Source organism: Phasianus colchicus, chromosome 1 (assembly GCF_987193195.1).
Source record: "Phasianus colchicus chromosome 1, bPhaCol1.hap1.1, whole genome shotgun sequence".
In the NCBI taxonomy this organism is placed as follows: domain Eukaryota; kingdom Metazoa; phylum Chordata; class Aves; order Galliformes; family Phasianidae; genus Phasianus; species Phasianus colchicus.
Genome location: NC_143436.1, coordinates 316,137 through 334,313, shown reverse-complemented (window position 1 = coordinate 334,313; position 18,177 = coordinate 316,137). Strand labels below are relative to the sequence as shown.

General features: G+C 59.3%; 1 protein-coding gene across 5 annotated transcripts in view; it reads right to left on the bottom strand.

The window, feature by feature from the left end:
- SHANK3 (SH3 and multiple ankyrin repeat domains 3) overlaps window positions 1-17,879 on the bottom strand; it is a 290,023-nt gene extending 272,144 nt beyond the window's left edge. For 3 of the 5 annotated variants that reach the window (XM_090121365.1, XM_090121388.1, XM_090121417.1), the window contains exon 1: window positions 3,702-3,764. In XM_090121365.1, the coding sequence (XP_089977491.1) occupies window positions 3,702-3,749 (48 nt within the window). In that variant the 5' untranslated portion in view covers window positions 3,750-3,764. Of the gene's footprint in view, window positions 1-3,701; window positions 3,765-10,886; window positions 10,937-16,968; window positions 17,230-17,720 lie in introns of those variants that run through there. The other 2 variants (XM_090121481.1, XM_090121525.1) reach the window with 2 other exon arrangements.
- Between the last annotated feature and the right edge of the window lie 298 nt (window positions 17,880-18,177).

Here is an 18,177-nt window from a genome sequence, read left to right as displayed (position 1 = left end):
ATGGCATTCTTTCCTTCAACTGTATCGACCGCACCACTCAGCTTGGTGTCGTCAGCAAACTTGCTGAGGGTGCACTCGATTCCATCACTGATGTCATTGATAAAGATGTTAAAGAGCACCGGTCCCAAGACAGACCCCTGGGGGACGCCGCTCGTTACCAGCCTCCACCTGGACATGGAGCCATTGATGACCACCCTCTGTCTGCGGCCTTTCAACCAGTTTCCTATCCATCGAGTGGTCCACCCATCAAATCCACATCCCTCCAGTTTGGAGATAAGGATGTGGTGGGGGACCGTGTCAAAGGCCTTGCTCAAGTCCAGCTAAATGACATCGGTCCCTCTCTGCATGGAGGGTCAGCATCTGCTCCCGGGGAGCAGCAATGGGGTGAGAGGGGATGGGCTCAGGGTGCAATGGGGAGGATCGGGTTGGAGACTGGGAACAATCTGTGCTGCAAAGAGCGGTCAGCACTGCACAGCTGCCCAGGGCAGTGGGGAGTCCCCATCCCTGGGGGTGTTCAGAGACCACAGGGATGTGGCACTTGGGGACGTGGGCAGTGGGATGGGTTGAGGTTGGATTGGAGGGGATCTCAGAGCTCTTTCCCAACTTCAGTGATCCTACAGGGCTGTTTCAACCCAAAAGAAGCTGGGGAGCAGCAGGAAGTCCTGCCTCTACAAGGAAGGAAGCCCGGAGATGACACAGGGGAGAGCTGTGCTGCGTGGCTGCAGAGGGACATCAGTGGTGCCACATCTGCTCTGCTCCACTCCGTTCCGTTCTTGCTGTTCAATGATTTTCTTTCCTTTTTTTTTCTTTTTTCTTTTTTTTCCTGCCTCGTTATTTCACCACGGGGAGAAATTAAACGCTCCAGATGGTAATTGTCAGTAATATTCTGGCTTCACCCCCCCCCCCCCAGTCTCAAATCTTCTGGTACCTCATTAGCTCCCAATAATGTTTCAGATCCGAGTGATCGGAAAAATGCATTGGCCACCCCCCCCCCCCCAAACTCCATTACAGACTTGCAGAGTCATTCACATTCATTTTCTCTTATTAAATCAACTTCTCTGCTGAACAAAAAAAAAAAAAAAAAAATCACTTATCTTGAGAAAAGACTCAAAATCTCAGAAATTATAATCCAATGAGTCTTATCCTAACGCCGGGAAAAATGGATAAAAAGCCATCAAAGAGAGTTATAAAATCTTTCAGGAAGATTTTATAGTGACAGGAACAGATCGGTGATGCTTCTGCCAAAGGAAATCACTGCTCAGCAGGGGGGTGTGCATGGCACCAGTGTGACAGCCCATGTAGAGCCACTCATTGGGACACCCCAACATCCACTGCAATGAGAAGTTGTGCAGTGCTGCTCTTCTGTCCCCTAATTACAGCCTCTCTTCGTCTCTCCCAGTGTCATAGAATCATTGAATCATGGAATCATTCCAGTTGGACAAGACCTCTAAGATCAGCCAACCTGCCCCCACAGTGCCCACTGCCCATGTCCCAGGGTGGTGGGAAGAAGGGTGATGGGATCCAGGACAGTGGGGTCCAGGTTGATGGGATCCAAAATGATGGGATCCAGAGTGATTGGACCCACAGGGTGGTGGGAAGAAGGGTGATGGGACCCAGGGTGATGGAACCCAGGATGGTGGGATCCAGAGCCATGGGAAGCAGGGTGATGGGACCTATGGTGCTGGGACCCATGGGAGTGGGACCCAGGGCAGTGCATGAGGAAAGGGCTTGAAGAAAACAAGCAGCCCAGAGCGTGGAAGGGCAGGAAAGGCAAAGTGGGACATGGGGCTCTTGGCATGGGGTGAAAGCCCAACTCCACAATGGGATCACTAGGCTGCTCTCCCTGTCCTCAGGCCAGGGCTGCTGCAGCCAGGGGCCACTTCTGAAGCCATTTTTCCAAACTCTGTCCTCTGGGCCTCCTCTCGTCCTCTTTCCTCTTCCTGGAAAGCTGTTTCAGATCCTTCTCTGATATGATGGAGCACGATGGCCTAATTTCTAGCCCACACATTCACGGCTAGTTTCCCCTATCCATGTGACAGCATTATCTGCCGGCCAGCACAGATCCTCTCCCCTCCTTTGTTTGCAGGAGTATCACAGGCAGCAATCAGACCCACACTCCAATTTCACTCTGCAGGCTGAGCAGCTGCTGCAGTGTCCTTCTGCACAGTAGACCCTGCCCTGATTGGGGCTGCAGCCCTGGGGCTGCTCTGGGCACACGCAGGGAATGAAGCAGAGCTCCAAAGGAGAGCCCTGCACGGCTCTCATGCCTTGCTGGGCTTCAAACCTGCACCACCCCCATGTACATCACAGGGAGCAGCTCAGCTCTGGTGCAAGCAGCAGTCTTGCAAACATTCTGCTATGGAGCAGAGGAAAGGAAACAGGGATAATAGCAGCTGGAAGCTCCATAGCAGCAGCAGCAATGTCTCCAGGCCAAGGGAAAGCCCACAATACCAACATGGGAGCAAAAAGGAGCTCCTTTGAGGGCAGGCAGACATCTCCAGGCACACCAGTGCCAGGGCAGGTCACAGGAGAATGCAGGTGGCTGCACTCCAGCACAGGTGCTGCATTCCTGGGGGAGGTGGCAGCAGCAGGGACCTGGCTGTGCTGCTCTGCAGGAGATGTGTGTGCCCCAGCTCTGCCCCATGGCCACACATTGCAGGGCATGAGCTGCACCCCATCCCCCCAGAGCTCCTTGTGCAGCACTGGGGGATGTGGCTAGGAGCAGCACCACTGCAAGCAGAACTAAGGGGAGGCTCAGGGTGCTGGCAGGGGATCGCTGCCAGGTGGGTGCAAACAAGTGTCCCCATGCCCTGGGGTAGAGCTGCTGCTGGAAAGACCAACAGGTTGAGGTTGCACCCAGCTCCTCCAGAGCAGCACCCAGAGAGCTGATCTGGGGATGCAGCAGCACAGCCACCACCTGCACCAGGATGGGGCAACACAGCCACCATCTGCACCAGGATCACACACAGAATCACACAGAATCACTAAGGTTGGAAAAGACCTATAAGATCATCCAGTCCAACCATCCACCTATCACCAATGGTTCTCGCTAAACCATATCCCTCAACACAACATCCAAACGTTCCTTGAACACCTCCAGGGAAGGGGATTCCACCACCTCCCTGGGCAGCCCATTCCAGTGCCTGACCACCCTTTCAGAGAAGTAGTATTTCCTAATATCCAGCCTGAGGATGGGGCAGCACAGCCATTATCTGCACCAGGATGGGGCAGCACATCCACCACCTGCACCAGGACGGGGCAACACAGCCATTATCTGCACCAGGACGGGGCAGCACATCCACCACCTGCACCAGGACGGGGCAACACAGCCACCATCTGCACCAGGATGGGGCAGCACAGCCATTATCCGCACCAGGACGGGGCAGCAGAGCCACCATCTGCACCAGGACAGGAAAGCACAACCACCACCTGCACCAGCACAGGGTGACAGGCCCCTAACCCCCCAACCTGCCCCATCAGCCCCATGCTGCAGACTCAGAGCCCCAGGCAATGCTCACCCCTCCAGAGCCAGCAACCAGCGCCTGCTCCAACAGCCGCCCGGCTCCCCCAGCAGCACCAAGCCCAGCGCTGTGTGCAGGTGCTGTGCAAGCTCCTCATCACCCCTACGCTCCCCCGGACCAGGGGACCCCAGGGTCACCTTGAGCCCCCCCCCCACGCGGCCACAGGGACTCAGCCCTCACCTCAAAGGACCGGGGAGCGTCCGCTCGCGCTTGGCTGGCGATGCCCATGGGACACGCAGTGCCTGGCTCACACACACACCAGTTACTGATTTACCAGGGGTGGCTGCAGCTGCAGCTGGAGCTCGGTCGATGGCTGTGGGCGCTGTGGAAGGCTTGGCCTTCACGGGGGGATGGGGATAGGGAGGTGGCACTGCTTAACCCCAGCGTGGGGCTGAGAGCTCGGTGTGCTGTGCGGCTGCCGGGGCTCCTGCATCCCAATGTGGGCTGCTCACCCAGCCCCAGGGCCAGGGCAGTGCCAGGGCTGTGCTCACAGGCTGTGTGCCATGGCCTCGTCCCAGTGCTGTGTGAGAGGCAGCAGCGAGCAGCTTGCACCAGCACAGCCCCGTCCTCTGCTTCATCCTCAAGGCACCAGTGCATGCAGGCTCTGGATGCAGCCCCATCCTCAGGCCATGCTGTGTCCATGCCCACCCCATGCTGAGGAGCAGGACAGGCACCGTGTGGGCAATTTGTCCCAGCAGCTGTCAGGGTGTCTGCTCCTTGCCTCGCAGGCAGGCAGCTTACACAAAGTTTTTCACCCAGACGGTGGTGAGGCACTGGAACAGGTTGCCCAAGGAGGCTGTGGATGCCCCATCCCTGCAGGCACTCAAGGCCAGGCTGGATGTGGCTCTGGGCAGCCTGGGCTGCTGGTTGGCAACCCTGCACATAGCGGGGGCTTAGAAACTAGATGGTCATTGTGATCCTTTTCAACCCAGGCCATTCTACGATCTGTGGCTAATGCTGTGATACAAAGCAGGGCAGTGAGCTCAGCCAGGCTCCTACCACCACATCAGAGGGGCGAGCACTGAACTCAGCACCATCACAGCCCTTCCAGCCCTCAACTGTCAGGGCTGCTCTCTGCCTGCACCCAGCAGAGGGATGACAGCACATCCAGGAGAGCTCTCAGCACCTCCTTCACCCAGGGACGTAGGACAGAGATGGGCTGAGCAAAGTGTTGTGGGAACACAGCAGCACGCTCACAGCCCCAGACTGCTGCACAGAGCAAATGAGGAGAGAGGGGAAACAGGAGAGGGAGAGGGGATGGCTCATTGATCAGCCTGTGTCCTCCAGGCTCCATGGGTAATTCTGCTGCCAATAGATTTTCCCTCTCTCTGCCTGCCAGGGTCACTGGGTCACTGGGGATGAGCAGAGGAGTAAAGGCCACTCCTGCAGCATTTGGGAGCAGACCCATCGCCCCAGTGCTGTCGTTCTCAAGGTGACAGAGGTGGGGTGCAGACCCCAACCAGGGACAGCAGGAGGAGCAGCACCCAGCACTGTGTGAAAGCATGCCCAGCAACACCGGGCTCTCCTGTGCTCCAGTGCTTAGCAGAGGGAGCAGGGAACCCTGAACCACCCCAGCTCAGAGCTGTGCAGGTGGCCAAAGTGCACTGCAGTGCAGTTTGCAGGGGATCCCTCTGGCAGAGCCCTGGAGCAGCAGACACCGTGGCTCCCAGGTGTTGTCTCTACCAGCCGTCCTGCTGTCCCCTGCCACCTGCCCCCAGAAGGGCAGAAAGCTCTCTGTCTACATCTCTGTATGGCCTGTGAAATCCAGGCTTGTGCCACAGATCCCTGGAGCTGCTGCTTGTGCTCTGGCTGCTTCCCCACCCTGTTTGAGCAGGTCCAGGTCTGGCACAAGAGCAGCTGCACCTCAGGCAGTTTGGGGCTGGGAGCATCCTGGTCTCATCCCTTCGCCTCTGGGTTCCACCCAGAGTGGAGAACCTCCTCCCAGATGTGCCCTCTCTGATTGATCTCCCCAAGTTCATCTCCTTCTGAGGAGATCACAGAATGGCTTCTGCTGGAAGGGACCTTAAGGGCCATAAGATCATAGAACCATGCGTGACCCGACCTGGTCACACTTCTCTTGGTGCAGCCCACGATCTGGTCAGCCTTCTGGGCTGCCAGCACACATTGCCAGCTCATGTTGTGTCTTTCATCCACTGACATCCCCAAATCTTTCTCATGGCTGCTCTCAAGTCATTTGGTCATCTGATTCCATGCCCTGCTATGGGCTATGCACCCCGCACCAGCTGCCCAGGGCTCCCTCCAGCCTGGCTTTGAGCACCTTCAGGGTTGGGGTAATCCTGCCCTACAGCCCTTGCAATGTCTGTCCCAGTTCCCATCAGGAGCACAGTCCTTCCTCCCTGGCTGCCCTTTCCTTACGCAGCACAGCACATCCTCAACATTGGTGCCATTGGCCATACTGTGCAGGACAAACTGCCCCACGATGCATCCAGGACCTGAGGGCTCTCTGTGCCATGTGGGCAGCTCCAGGCAGCAGGCAGGGCTCACACAGGGATCCGGGGATGCCATGGTAGGAGCTCCAGGAGCCCTTTTCCCATGCAGAGACTGAGTCCATCCCAAAGGAGTGTCCAGTTCCCTGCCAGGCACAGGGAGCCAGGCAGGGGCAGCCCTGGGCCCTCTGGGTGTGCAGAGTCTCCTGCCTGGGGCAACCCAGCACCGAGAACCACCCAGCACCAGGAAAGTGGTGGAATGGGGGGATGGCTGCAATGAGAGCAGCCTCACTCAGGAACACCACATCAGGGGGCTCTGCACCCCCACACAGTAACTCCAGCACCAGCGGTGCGTAGCCACGTAGCCATAGGAACATCACTTAACACGGTCACCTTGGTAACTGCGGCTGCACACTCTCAGCAGCACGTGCAGAGCCCTGTGCACCTCGTGGGGTCCCAGATCCCATGTCCAGGTGCTGCCCGCTGCAGGTTGCACCCATAGGGACATATGGATGGAGCTGTGTACTGAGAGCCTCCTCCCACCCTGTAAGTCAGAGCTCAGAACCAGCCCCACACACACAGCTCCAAAGCCAGATGTATGCAAGGATGCAGCTGAGAGGAGCAGAGCCCAGTGCTTGCCCCACCACGGTCAGAACAGCCAGCTGCTGCCTCTCGCTGCCCACAGCACTGCTGGGCACAGCTGGGCATGAACACAGCACACAGAGGTGGCACAGCCCAAGGACAAGTAAAGCTGAGCTTTACGTTCCTGCACATCCAACCACATCTCAGCATGCACCTCTGTGCCTCTCTGTGGAGCAGCACAGCCCCACAGCAGTGCAGCCCAAATCCCATGGAGTGCGGTGATGCCACAGCCCAGCCTGACCCAGCTGGTACCCAGCACTGCTCCATGGAGGTAGGGCTGCACAGACCACACAGGATGGCCCCATACCTGCTGCAAGTATCCCAGAATCACTGAGATTGGGAAAGAGCTCTGAGATCCCCAGTACAACCTGAACCCATCCCACTGACCGCGTCCCCAAGTGCCACATCCCTGTGGTCACTGAACACCCCCAGGGATGGGGACTCCCCACTGCCCTGGGTAGCTGTGCATTGCTGACCGCTCTTTGAAGCACAGATTGTTCCCAGTCTCCAACCTGACCCTCCCCATTGCACCCTGAGTCCATCCCCTGCCGTCCCACCCCCATTCCTGGCTGCTACGAGCCAGGATGCCACTGGCCTTCTTGGCCACCCGGGCACAATGCTGGCTCATGTTCAGCTGAGGGTCAGCCAAGACCCCCAGATCCCATCCTGCACCCTCTAAGCTCCATCTCAGGAGCAGCACAAGGCAGTAAGAAGCAGGGAACCCAAGACTTCCCAAAGTTACACAGTCCCCAGAGTACCCAGTCCACCCCACCGCCACCATCACCAAAGGAAGGGTCTCCCATCACCACCCCCTGGCTCAGGCTCACCAACGCACCCCTCATTCGTGGGAGTTCTGCCCCCCCCCCCCCCCCCCAGCATCCCCCACTGATGCTCTAGGCCCCTGCAGCAGGGTGCAGGGTGCATGGTGCAGGGTGCAGGGCTGGGAGGGCTGTACCTGACCTGTTCCTGGGGACTCGGTGCTACCACGGTGTAGCTGCTACCTGGAGCTGCCGTTGGAGGGGATGCCACCCCAGAAAGCCATCCTGCTGCTGGAGGAGCCCGGGACCCACCAACAGAGCCCTGCACTGCTTAGAGATGCCCTGCTTAGCCCCGTTAATAGGATAACGCTGCCTCCATCTGCTTGTCTGAGGCTGAGGCTAATCACCTCCAGCCCCGTCCCACCCCTCCCAGCAGCACAGGGCAGTTTCAGCATCCGCAGCACCCAGGGAAGCACTGCAGGCTGCAGCCATGCAGGACAGATCCGAGCAGGACAGAGCCAGACTCCAGGCTTGGCAGTAGCCTCCCTGCATCCCCTTGGGATTAGGAACAAAGTCCTACTAGGAATGCCTTGGCCCAGCCCAGTTCTCCAGGGTTCTTCTCCCACTGGGATCTGCTGCTCTGCTGCTGAGCATGAAGGACAAATCAGGTCTTGGTCAGAGTGCTGCCTTCTGGGGAGCAATCTGCTGCTAAGTGTTCAGAAATGATGCTGCCACAGCATGCAGATGTGAGTTGTGGATGCCCTCTCGGACAGGCAGGGCTAACTTCACTGAAGACACAAGACAGGAAAAGAACAGCTTGGAAAAATGCACACCTCTCATTGCAAACACACCTCGAGCCCACTGCACCTGCCCTGCACTTGGCAGCCTGTGCTCAGACAGCTGGCACAGCCCCGCAGCACTGCCAGAAAGCACCACTAACTGCACAGCTGCTTCGTGGCCCTGAGCTGCCTGGCACAACACAGCACAGTGCAGCATTGCATGGCATAGGGCAGCATTGCACAGCACAGCACAGCACAGCACGGTGCAGCATTGCACTGCACAGCATGGCACAGCATGGCACGGCATTGCACAGTGCAGAGATTGCATGGCGCAGCACAGGACTTCATGGCACAGCATGGCATGGCATGGCATGGAGCAGCACTGCATGGCATGGTGCAACATTGTATAGCACAGCACAGCATGGCATGGCATGGAGCAGCACTGCATGGCATGGTGCAACATTGTATAGCACAGCACGGCATTGCATGGCATGGAGCAGCACTGCATGGCATGGAGCAGCATGGCATGGCACAGCATGGAACAGCATGGCATGGAGCAGCATGGCATGGCACAACATAGCATTGCATGGCACGGAGCAGCATGGCATGGCATGGAGCAGCAGTGCATGGCACAGCATGGAACAGCATGGCACGGAGCAGCATGGCATGCCATGGAGCAGCATTGCATGGCATGGTGTAGCATTGCATGGCATGGTGTAGCATTGCATGGCACAGCATGGCATGGAGCAGCATGTCATGGCATGGAGCAGCACTGCATGGCACAGTGTGGCATGGCATGGCATGGAGCAGCATAGCGTGGCATAGCACAGCACTGCATGGCATGGTGCAACACTGTATAGCACAGCATGGCATTGCATGGCATGGAGCAGCATAGCATGGCATGGAGCAGCATTGCATGGCACAGCATGGAACAGCATGGCACGGAGCAGCATGGCATGCCATGGAGCAGCATTGCATGGCATGGTGTAGCATTGCATGGCACAGCATGGCGCTGCATGGCATGGAGCAGCATTGCACAGCATGGAGCAGCATTGCACGGCATGGAGCAGCATTGCATGGCACAGAGCAGCACGGCATGGCATGGCACAGCACAGCACAGCGACTCCCCTGCACGGAAGAGCTCAGCACAGCCCACACAGCACTGCCCTCCCCTGCACGGGAACACGCAGCACAGCCCACGCTGCTCAGCCCACGCAGCCCTGCACACACAGCCTGAATTACCAGCAGGATTTACAGGGTGAAGCAGCAACGCGTTGTAGGGACCCTGGGAGGAAGCTGCAGGCTGTGAAAAGCTCCTGCTGAATGCAGACCCACGCTCAGTAAAAAAGCACCTCGCTATTCTTGTTCCTCAGCATTTTACGTTTCCTTTGTTCCAGCCCCTGCCTCCATGCCTTCGCCCCAACACCCACCGTGCGCTTTGGGCTGCACTCCTGGCTCTGGCTCTTCCTAAGCCTCAGCCCCACAGAGGTGTCCATGGGGTCAGCCCATCCACAGAGGTCTCTCTGTTTTTGCCCCCACCCCTGTGTGGGACTTAAAGGATGTGCGCATGGCAAATGCCTGCAGGGGTCGGCAGGGAATGGGGCAGAAGCTGGGCTCCCCTCAAGCCCAGCACTTGTTGCACTGGGGCACATAGCAGCAGGTGGGAGCACCCCCTCAGGGTGCATGCACACAGCGCACAGCACCAGCACCCAACAGACCCCCATGGGCAGGAACTGTCTGGGGCAGGGGGGTGGGCTGGGGTCAGGGCTGGGCACCACGGGACCCCCAGGAAGGAGAAAGCTGCTGGCAGGAGCAAGCAGGAGGAGAAGGGAGGAGATCGGGGTGGAAGTCCGGTCCTCAACCAAGCAGGGGATGGGATCAGCCCCAAACCAGGGCAGACGTTTGCCACCTGCTGCCTTCCACACCCACTGGACACCTCTCTCTTGTATTCCCCCAGCTGGGTCTTACAGCTCCACCAGCCATGGGCTCCCCAGCTCATCCCATTGCTTCCCCACATCCCTCCATCTCCAGCTGCCCCATTCCCTCTATGTGCCACACTCTGGCCATACCACAGACCCAGTAAGCGGTGCCGCATCCTTCCCCTGCCCACATCCATTCAGGCACTGGGAGGAAGCACACACCCCCATCCTGCTCCTGGCACTCCTCGCACACCCCTCACCACTACTTTACTTCCAGAGGCTCTGGCAGCTTTGGGCAGGGCAGGAGAAGCCCTATGGCACACGGCAGCACCTGAGCAGCTGGGGTTGGAAGAAGCACCACACCAACGAGGTGACCAGGAGCCTCCTGTCCTCTGAGAGCAGTGGTGTTTGTCCCAGAGATCCTGGATCTCAGCTGGGTGAACCTGGGGGATTCCATCAGATGGGACATGCTGCATCCTGATGGGATGGGCCAGGCAGGCCCCACTCAGCAGTTCTCCCCAGGCCTTTTCTGCTCGATGTTTCCTCGAGGTGCATCATGCTGCGATGTCCTGCTCCTGACTCATGGCTGCTTCTGCATCATTTACTGCCTGCCTGAATGCACCCCGTCCCCTTCATCCCAACATGCTCCATCCTTTCCCAGCCCTCAGCCCTCCACACTGCTGTCCCAGAGCAGAGGTCAGGTCCCCATCCCCACTGCCCCACACAGACCACCCCCCAGGGTCCTCACCATCCTCACCCCCGTGCTAGCAGGCCTGGGGCATTCCCCAAGGCAGGAAGGGTAGGAAAGCACAGTGCTTACCTGAAACGACTGTCACAGGCACGGGGTCACAGCACTCCCTCCTCATCAACCTGCAGACAACAGACAGCAAGGACAGCATCAGTGCAATGCACCCCACACCAATCCCCAGCCACGCAACACCCATGTCCTCCCCGTGACGGCAGGGAGATGTGGGGACCCCATAGGTCCTGAACCTGGGAACTGGAGCATCCCAGAGCAAACCCCCTGGTCAGCAGGGGATGCTCACAGCAATGCTGTGCCCCAGGGGCTTCCCCTGTGCCCTGCAGGCTGAAGGACTGCCAGCCCATGGCACAGCACGGTGAGGTTATGTCTGAGCAAAACGCAGCTCCCCAGGAGCCACAGAAGGAGAGCAGGGAGCAGGAGGGACCTCACGTGCTTCTCCCACCTCTCCAGCAGAGCCTCCAGCCCAGCAGTGCCAGCGGTGGGCTCATTGCTCAGGCAGCAGCAGAGCCCACCTCCAGCAGTGCAGGGAAGTTCTCTGGGCTGAACTCGGAGCAGCGGCAGGCAGCCGGGAGGGAGTAGAGTGTTTCCATAGTGCCTCGGCTCTCCTGCGCGCTGGAAATGTGTGTGCTCTCTCTCCTCGCTTCTCATTAAAGATCCTTTCTGGGTGAGTGGCTGAAATGGCTGCTGTGTTGTAGAAAATTAAAAATGTATGGCTTGGGATTTCTTGTTGTGCCGCAGATGGTGACGGCGGTGTAAGGTGCTGGGGGGGAAGGGGCGGCTGCCAGGATCCCATTTCTGTCCGTGATGCACCACAGTGGGTGCCACCAGGCTTTAACATTGTACAAGATGCACTCCAGCACCCAACAGCAGAGGCACCGTGGGCCCTGCAGTTCACCCAGCTGCTATTGTGCCTTTGTAAAGTGATGCCCTGAGGTCCCAGGGGGCCCATGGCACCTGGCTCCGGACACAGCTGTCACCACCCTGCTGCCCTCACCCTGCAGAAGGCTCGCAGGACAGCTGTGCTGCTGACACAGAGGAAATCTACCACCGTTGTTTGTGTCGGACCTGAACAAAACAGCGTGGGGCACATTTGTGTCCTGCTGCCATCCCTGAGCCCTGGGAACACCGAGGTTGGGACAGGCAGTGCTGGGGCAGGGACTGCTGTGCCTGCAGGGACAATGAACTTGGCAGGTCCAGCCTTGCAGAGCTTGGGGATGGATGGACAACCTGGGCACAGCGGGACAGGGGGTGGGACACCCACACAGCCCACCACACACAGCCCCAGATCACTCACTGCAGCACACAGCATTGCCCAAAGAGAAAGAGCAGCCCCCACCTCCGTGCCCCACCGCTGCCAGTGCTGCAGGCAGACTCTTGGCTGCAATTAGGACACGGGAATGAGGCACTGTGTGGTGATGCAGAGCAGGAGCTCCCCATCCTCCAAAGGCTCCTCCTGCAGCCTGTGCCCCCAGCTTACCCCAGTGCTTCAGTCAGCCCCAGCCATGAGTGCAGTGGGGTTGGGCTGGAGCTGCACAGCATGGCTCTGTATCACCACGAGTGGCACAGCCCCAGTGCCCATCCCCACTCCACACCCTTTGGGCTTTCATGTGAGCATCACAAGGAAAGTCAGCTCAACCATCCTGGCATGGGCAGCAGGCTGGGGTATGGGAGCTTTCCCCTGAGCACACCCTGAGGCCCAAGGCTGAGGCTGCTGCTCCTGGCTGGGACTCAGCCCAGAGAGTCCCAGGGCTTCCAGCCCCACTGGCCAAGCACCCCGTGCCACCAGCCAAGTCCCCCCATGGGCACTGCAGACAGCGCTGGGAGCAAAAGAGTGGTTTGGGAGTGGGCACAGCCCTGCACAGAGGACAGGTGCAGGGTGGGTGCTGGGGCTCTGCCAAAACCTACAGCACCAGGGGGACTGAGGAACGGGAGGCAAGAGTGGGAAAACTGCTATAAGAAGAAGAGAAGGAGCAGGGATGGCCGCCCCAGAAAGGAGACTAATAAGAAGGGACCCAGATGAAAGGCTGAGCCATCCTGAACAGTCTCCAGAAAGGAGACGGTGCTTCTGCTGCTTTCATCTCACAGCTTCAGGGCAACAGAAAGTGCAGTGGAACCTGGAGCTGAGAAAGGAAACGCTCCTCATATTTGCTCCTTATGAGCTGGTGCCACTCTCATGGGAAGGCAGAGAGGGCTGGAGCTCAGTGATGGCCAGGTCTGGATGCTCCTCTCCTTCTCATCCCTCTGTCCTCCCATGACAGAGACCCGGCACAACACTGACCATGTGAGCGTGCATCCCATAATGTCACGGCACCGGTCTGCACGAGAAGCAGCTCTGGGGATAAATTCAATGCTTAGAGCACGAGCATCTCCTTCCAGCTCTGATAAAAGGCAGAGATGTATGAGTTTATTATTGGGCCTGATAAATTAAACTCTTCACAAGAGGAATAAATTATGCAGATGATCCGCAATGTGTTCAGACTGCTGCTTGTGCATCAGCCCGGTCCCCAAGGAGTCTGCTGCTGGTGAGGGGACTCAGTGGGAGCACTGCGGGGCTGCTCTGCCCCTCCTGTTCAATGGCCTCAGTTTGACTCTTTTGCTGAGGATACCCAAATTTCGCTCCTTTTCACCCAGCTTCTTCCCCTTCCAGGGTAACAGGGTCTGCAGCCATCATGGCAGCTGGTCCCCAGCAGCTCCAAAGTGAGAGCAGAAGTGATGCTGTCCCTAAGACAGAGGTGGGAGCCGGGGAGCATCTGGAGATTCCTCTCTCAGAGGGCTGAAGGAATTCATCTGCATGGAGAGACGTCCCCAGGGCCGCCATGTGGCTGGTGGGGCTCACAGAGATGCCTGCAGCTGGGGCTCACATGGAGACCTTTCAGCTTGCTGAGGTGTCCCACGGCCACAGTCCCATGGAGGAGCAATGCCATGTGCTGTGTCCAACACACAGCCCTGAGATGTCCCCTCCAGCTCTACAGAAGGGGTCATCCCACATCCCCAAGCCCTACAGAGGGGGCCATTCTGCATCCCCAAGCCCTGCAGAAGGGGCCATCGCACAGCTCCAGGCCCTATAGAAGGGAACATCCTGCATCCTCAAGCCTTACAGAAGGGGCCATTGCACAGCTCCAGAACCTACAGTTCTACAGAAGGAGCCACCCCACAGCCCCAAGCATTACAGAAGTGGCCATCCCACATCCCAAGGCCCTACAGCTCTACAGATGGGGCCATCCTGCATCCCCAAGCCCGACAGAAGAGGCCATCCCACATCCCCAGCACTACAGAAGGGACCATCCCACATCCCCAAGCCCTACAGAAGAGGCCATCCCACAGCCCCAAGCCCTACAGAAGAGGCCTTCCTGCATCCCCAAGCCCTACAGAAGAGGCCATCTCACAGCCCCAAGCACTACAGAAGAGGCCTTCCTGCATCCCCAAGCCCTACAGAAGAGGCCATCCCACAGCCCCAAGCCCTACAGAAGAGGCCTTCCTGCATCCCCAAGCCCTATAGAAGAGGCCATCTCACAGCCCCAAGCACTACAGAAGAGGCCATCCCACATCTCCATCACTACAGAAGGAGCCATCCCATATCCCCATGCCCTACAGAAGGGGCCATCCCAGTGCCCATGGTGCAGCCCCCATGCCTGTCATCACAACAGGAGCAGAGGAGCCCTGCTATAAAAGCCTTGTGCCATGCAGGCTCCATCAGCAGCAGCCATGGGCTGCGCCGGGTGCGTGCTGCACTTCCTGCCATTCTTTTAGTCTCCACTGAGGATGTGTGTAAAAAGCAGAAGGATCCGGGCCAGGAGGCCCGAGCTGCTCCTTACACACACAGCCCTGCGGGCCCCAGAGATCAGCCCAGTGCCCCCCAGAGCCGCTCGTCCCGACAGAATATCCGGCATCACAAACTCACATTGCTGCTGCCACAGAGGATCTGTCAATATTTAATGCTGAAGAGCTCCTCGCCAGCCCTCCTCTCCAGTTACACTGCCAGCAGCCGGGGCAGCCGATCCCACAATGGATGGGCTGAGCCCTGGGAGGTTCCCCCAATGCCAGCGCCGGTCCCCCTCCCCACTTTGCCTGTGGAACTGATCGCCTGCGCCCGTTGTCACAGTTACAGCAGCTCAGCTGCCTTTAGGAGTGGGATGGCAATTTACTCTTTCTGCTTGTTTCAGCTCCGAGGCCTCCCTTATCACAGATCCCACCCCAGGGCTCTGTGTCCCATAGGGGCGGCTGTGTCTCCGCTGCCCCCTGACCCAGGTATAGGACACAATGGTCCCTGGGGGGTGACCTCATCCCACCCCAATCCTGGTAGCACCAACTCCTTCCTTCCTCGCTCATCCCCTCCTCGTCACACCTCTACAACTGAATGCATGGAGCAAACACACAAATACTACAGATTACTCACCCTCAAACCAAAACCAACAACGCTGGGAATGCTCGGGTGTTACATGATGTAAAAACTCTTCAAAATAATAGGTTGTTATCTAAACAAAAAACTCAGCAATGTTCTCCTTTGCGCCGTTTCCCCATGTCACCCTCTTCTCTGCATACCCCACACACTCCAAATGGGCACTCAGACCTCACCGTGGGCACCAGAACTTTATCAGAAATGTAAGCACAACTTCAATAAGCAAATAAGACACAAAAACGTGCGCTGTGCTGCCACATGTGTTGTTCACTGCACGCCACCATCGAGGGAGACATCTGAAGTTTCCAAGTGAGATTGGTGGAGCTCTGGGAGAGGAGGACCCTGCCATGCCCCCCGAGGAACCACCCCTGTTTCCCTGCAAGCACTGCCTGCATGGAAGCGATGCAGCCGTGCATCCCTCAGCCTCGAGCAGCACGTCTGGCTCCGGCTCAAACCCAGTTTGCTCCATGCTTCCATCCCAACATGGAGCACCATGGACATCAGTACTCCAGCTCTGGAGTCTGCTGCTCCCCTGACGCAGTTTGAGGACAGGATTAGAGCAGCACAGTTTCATTTTCCCAGCAGGACATTGGAGACAGCAGAACCCATCAGCCCATCCCGGTCCCGGAGTTGTGTCACCCAGCAGAACCCAGAGAGGAGTTGGTGATCGAACACATTTCGTTGCTCACAAACTGAGCACAGAGCACATGGAAAAATGGAGCACGAAGCACTGCGTGCAAAGCCCAGGGTGAAGGTCTGCACGCACAGATGTCAGACCTGTTAAGAAAGCAGTGATGTGCCCTCACCAGCAAGTCTCCCTGCGCTGCCTCAGTGCTTCTGGAGCGCCCTGCAGGCATCACAGCCCCTGTCTGATGCATGCTGCCAGCACTGCTCCTGCTGCCCAGCACACAGAATCACAGAATGACAGAATAGTTTGGGTTGGAAGAGACCTCAAGGATCATGAAGTTCCAACCCCCCATCACATGCAGGGCCACCAACCTCCACATTTCACAGCAGCCCAGGCTGCCCAGGGCCCCATCCAACCTGGCCTTGAACACCTCCAGGGATGGACGGGGCACCCACAGCCTCTCTGGGCAGCTGTTCCAGCACCTCACCACTCTCATAGGAAAGTCCACACACCCGACCACAAACCACGGCCCCTTCTCCATACATCCGTGTCACTGCACCTCCCAGCACATTCAATGCATTTCAATCTCAGCCCTTTTCCCCCAGCCTTCCTACAGCCACAGCCCTTCTCTCCAGCCCACCTCCGCCCCACGCGGCCCTCACCCCCCAGCACGGCGGTGCCACAGCCGCAAACCCCGACGGCTGCCACCCCGTGTGCGCATCCCAGCTCACACCGCAGCCTCACTCCGAAACCACCCGACCGCCGACCCCCCACCACGGCCCGAATTCACACCCGCACCGGACGGCCCCGCTTTCGGCACAGCCCCGACCGGGGCATCCCCCGCTTCCGTGCCGCTCCGCTGCACACTCGGGCACCCGTCCCGCGTGGGGACCAGCGCGGTTCCCGGCAGACAAAGCCCGGCCCCACGGCTCCGGCCGCCCACGGACCCCCCCTCCATTCCCCAGAAGGGTCACATCTCCCCCCACCCACAGCCCGCGGAGCCCCACGAAGCTCCGTGCCCGCGCACCCCACGGCCCGAGGAGCGCTCCGCGGGGCAGAGCATCCCCCGCCGCCCCCGCTCACCCCCCCAGACCCCCTGTGGCCGCTGATACCTGCGGGGCTGCGGGGCCCGACCCACCATAGCCGCGGCGCGGCCGGAGAGCCGCAGCGCGGAGCGGGCGGGGGCGAACGGGGCGGATCGCGGCGGATCCTCCGCGCTCTCGGCCCCCGCCGCCGGCAGCGGGGCGTTAGTTTAAGGAGTCGTCATGGCAACGGGGAGCGCTGTGCGAGGGGAGCGGAGGGCGGAGGGAAACTTCGGGGACGGCGCCCGGGGGGTCCCCGCCCCGACGGCCGCGCTGCCGCTCCCGGACTTTCCGCGCTCCGGAGCTCCGCGACCCCTCCGTGCTCCCCGCGTTCTGCGGACCCCCGATCGGCCCTCAACCCCAACCCCGCCCCCCGCCTCACGGCCCTCTCTCTGACCCCCCCGCCCCCCCGGTCCGGCCCCGTCGGCTCCCGTCGGAGCGGGGCAGGGCAGCCCCGGCCCTGCGCTCCCGGGATGGACCGAGAAGCTGCGGGGAAGCGAAAGCGGGGAAGCGGGTCCTGAACGCAACCATAGGCACGGCCCCACAGCGCAGCCCTGCAGCCGCAGCACTGGGGCTGACCCATCCCTACTGACCCCACAGCAAAGCACTGGGTCTGACCTAAACCCATTGACCCCCATGGCAGAGCACTGGGGCTGACTCATCCCCACTGACCCCACAGCAAAGCTCCATGCCAGCCCACCCACCCCCACGGCCCCCCAAAACTGCCCCATCCCCACATCCCACAGCTCCCAGCCGTGTTCCTGGCAGCACAGCCCCATTACCTGCCACGTGCTCCTGCCCTACCTCTGGCACCAGCAGAGCCTGACCCTACAGGAACCCCGTGGCTGCCGGCTCAGCCCCTTTCCTGCTGGAACCCCTGACCCCACGTCCTGCCTGCTGGCCTGGGCGGCCCACGTCACACTCATGGCTGTGCATGGGTCACGCCTGGGTGACGCTGTGCAGAGCCCAGGCTGGGTGTGCAGGGGGGAGCCGGAATGTGCCCACACCCCCCCCCTTCCCCTCTCATCTTATCTGGGGAGCCAGGAAACACCTTGCAGCCACTGAGATTGTTCCTTCCTGCTGCTGGGAGCACTGCAGATGGGAGGAAAGTCCAGGGAGGAAAGGACTGAGCAAAGCATCGGCAGCACGGAAGGATGGATGGACAGATGGATGGGCAGATGGATGGACGGATGGATGGATGGATGGATGGATGTACAGACGATGGATGAGTGGATGCAT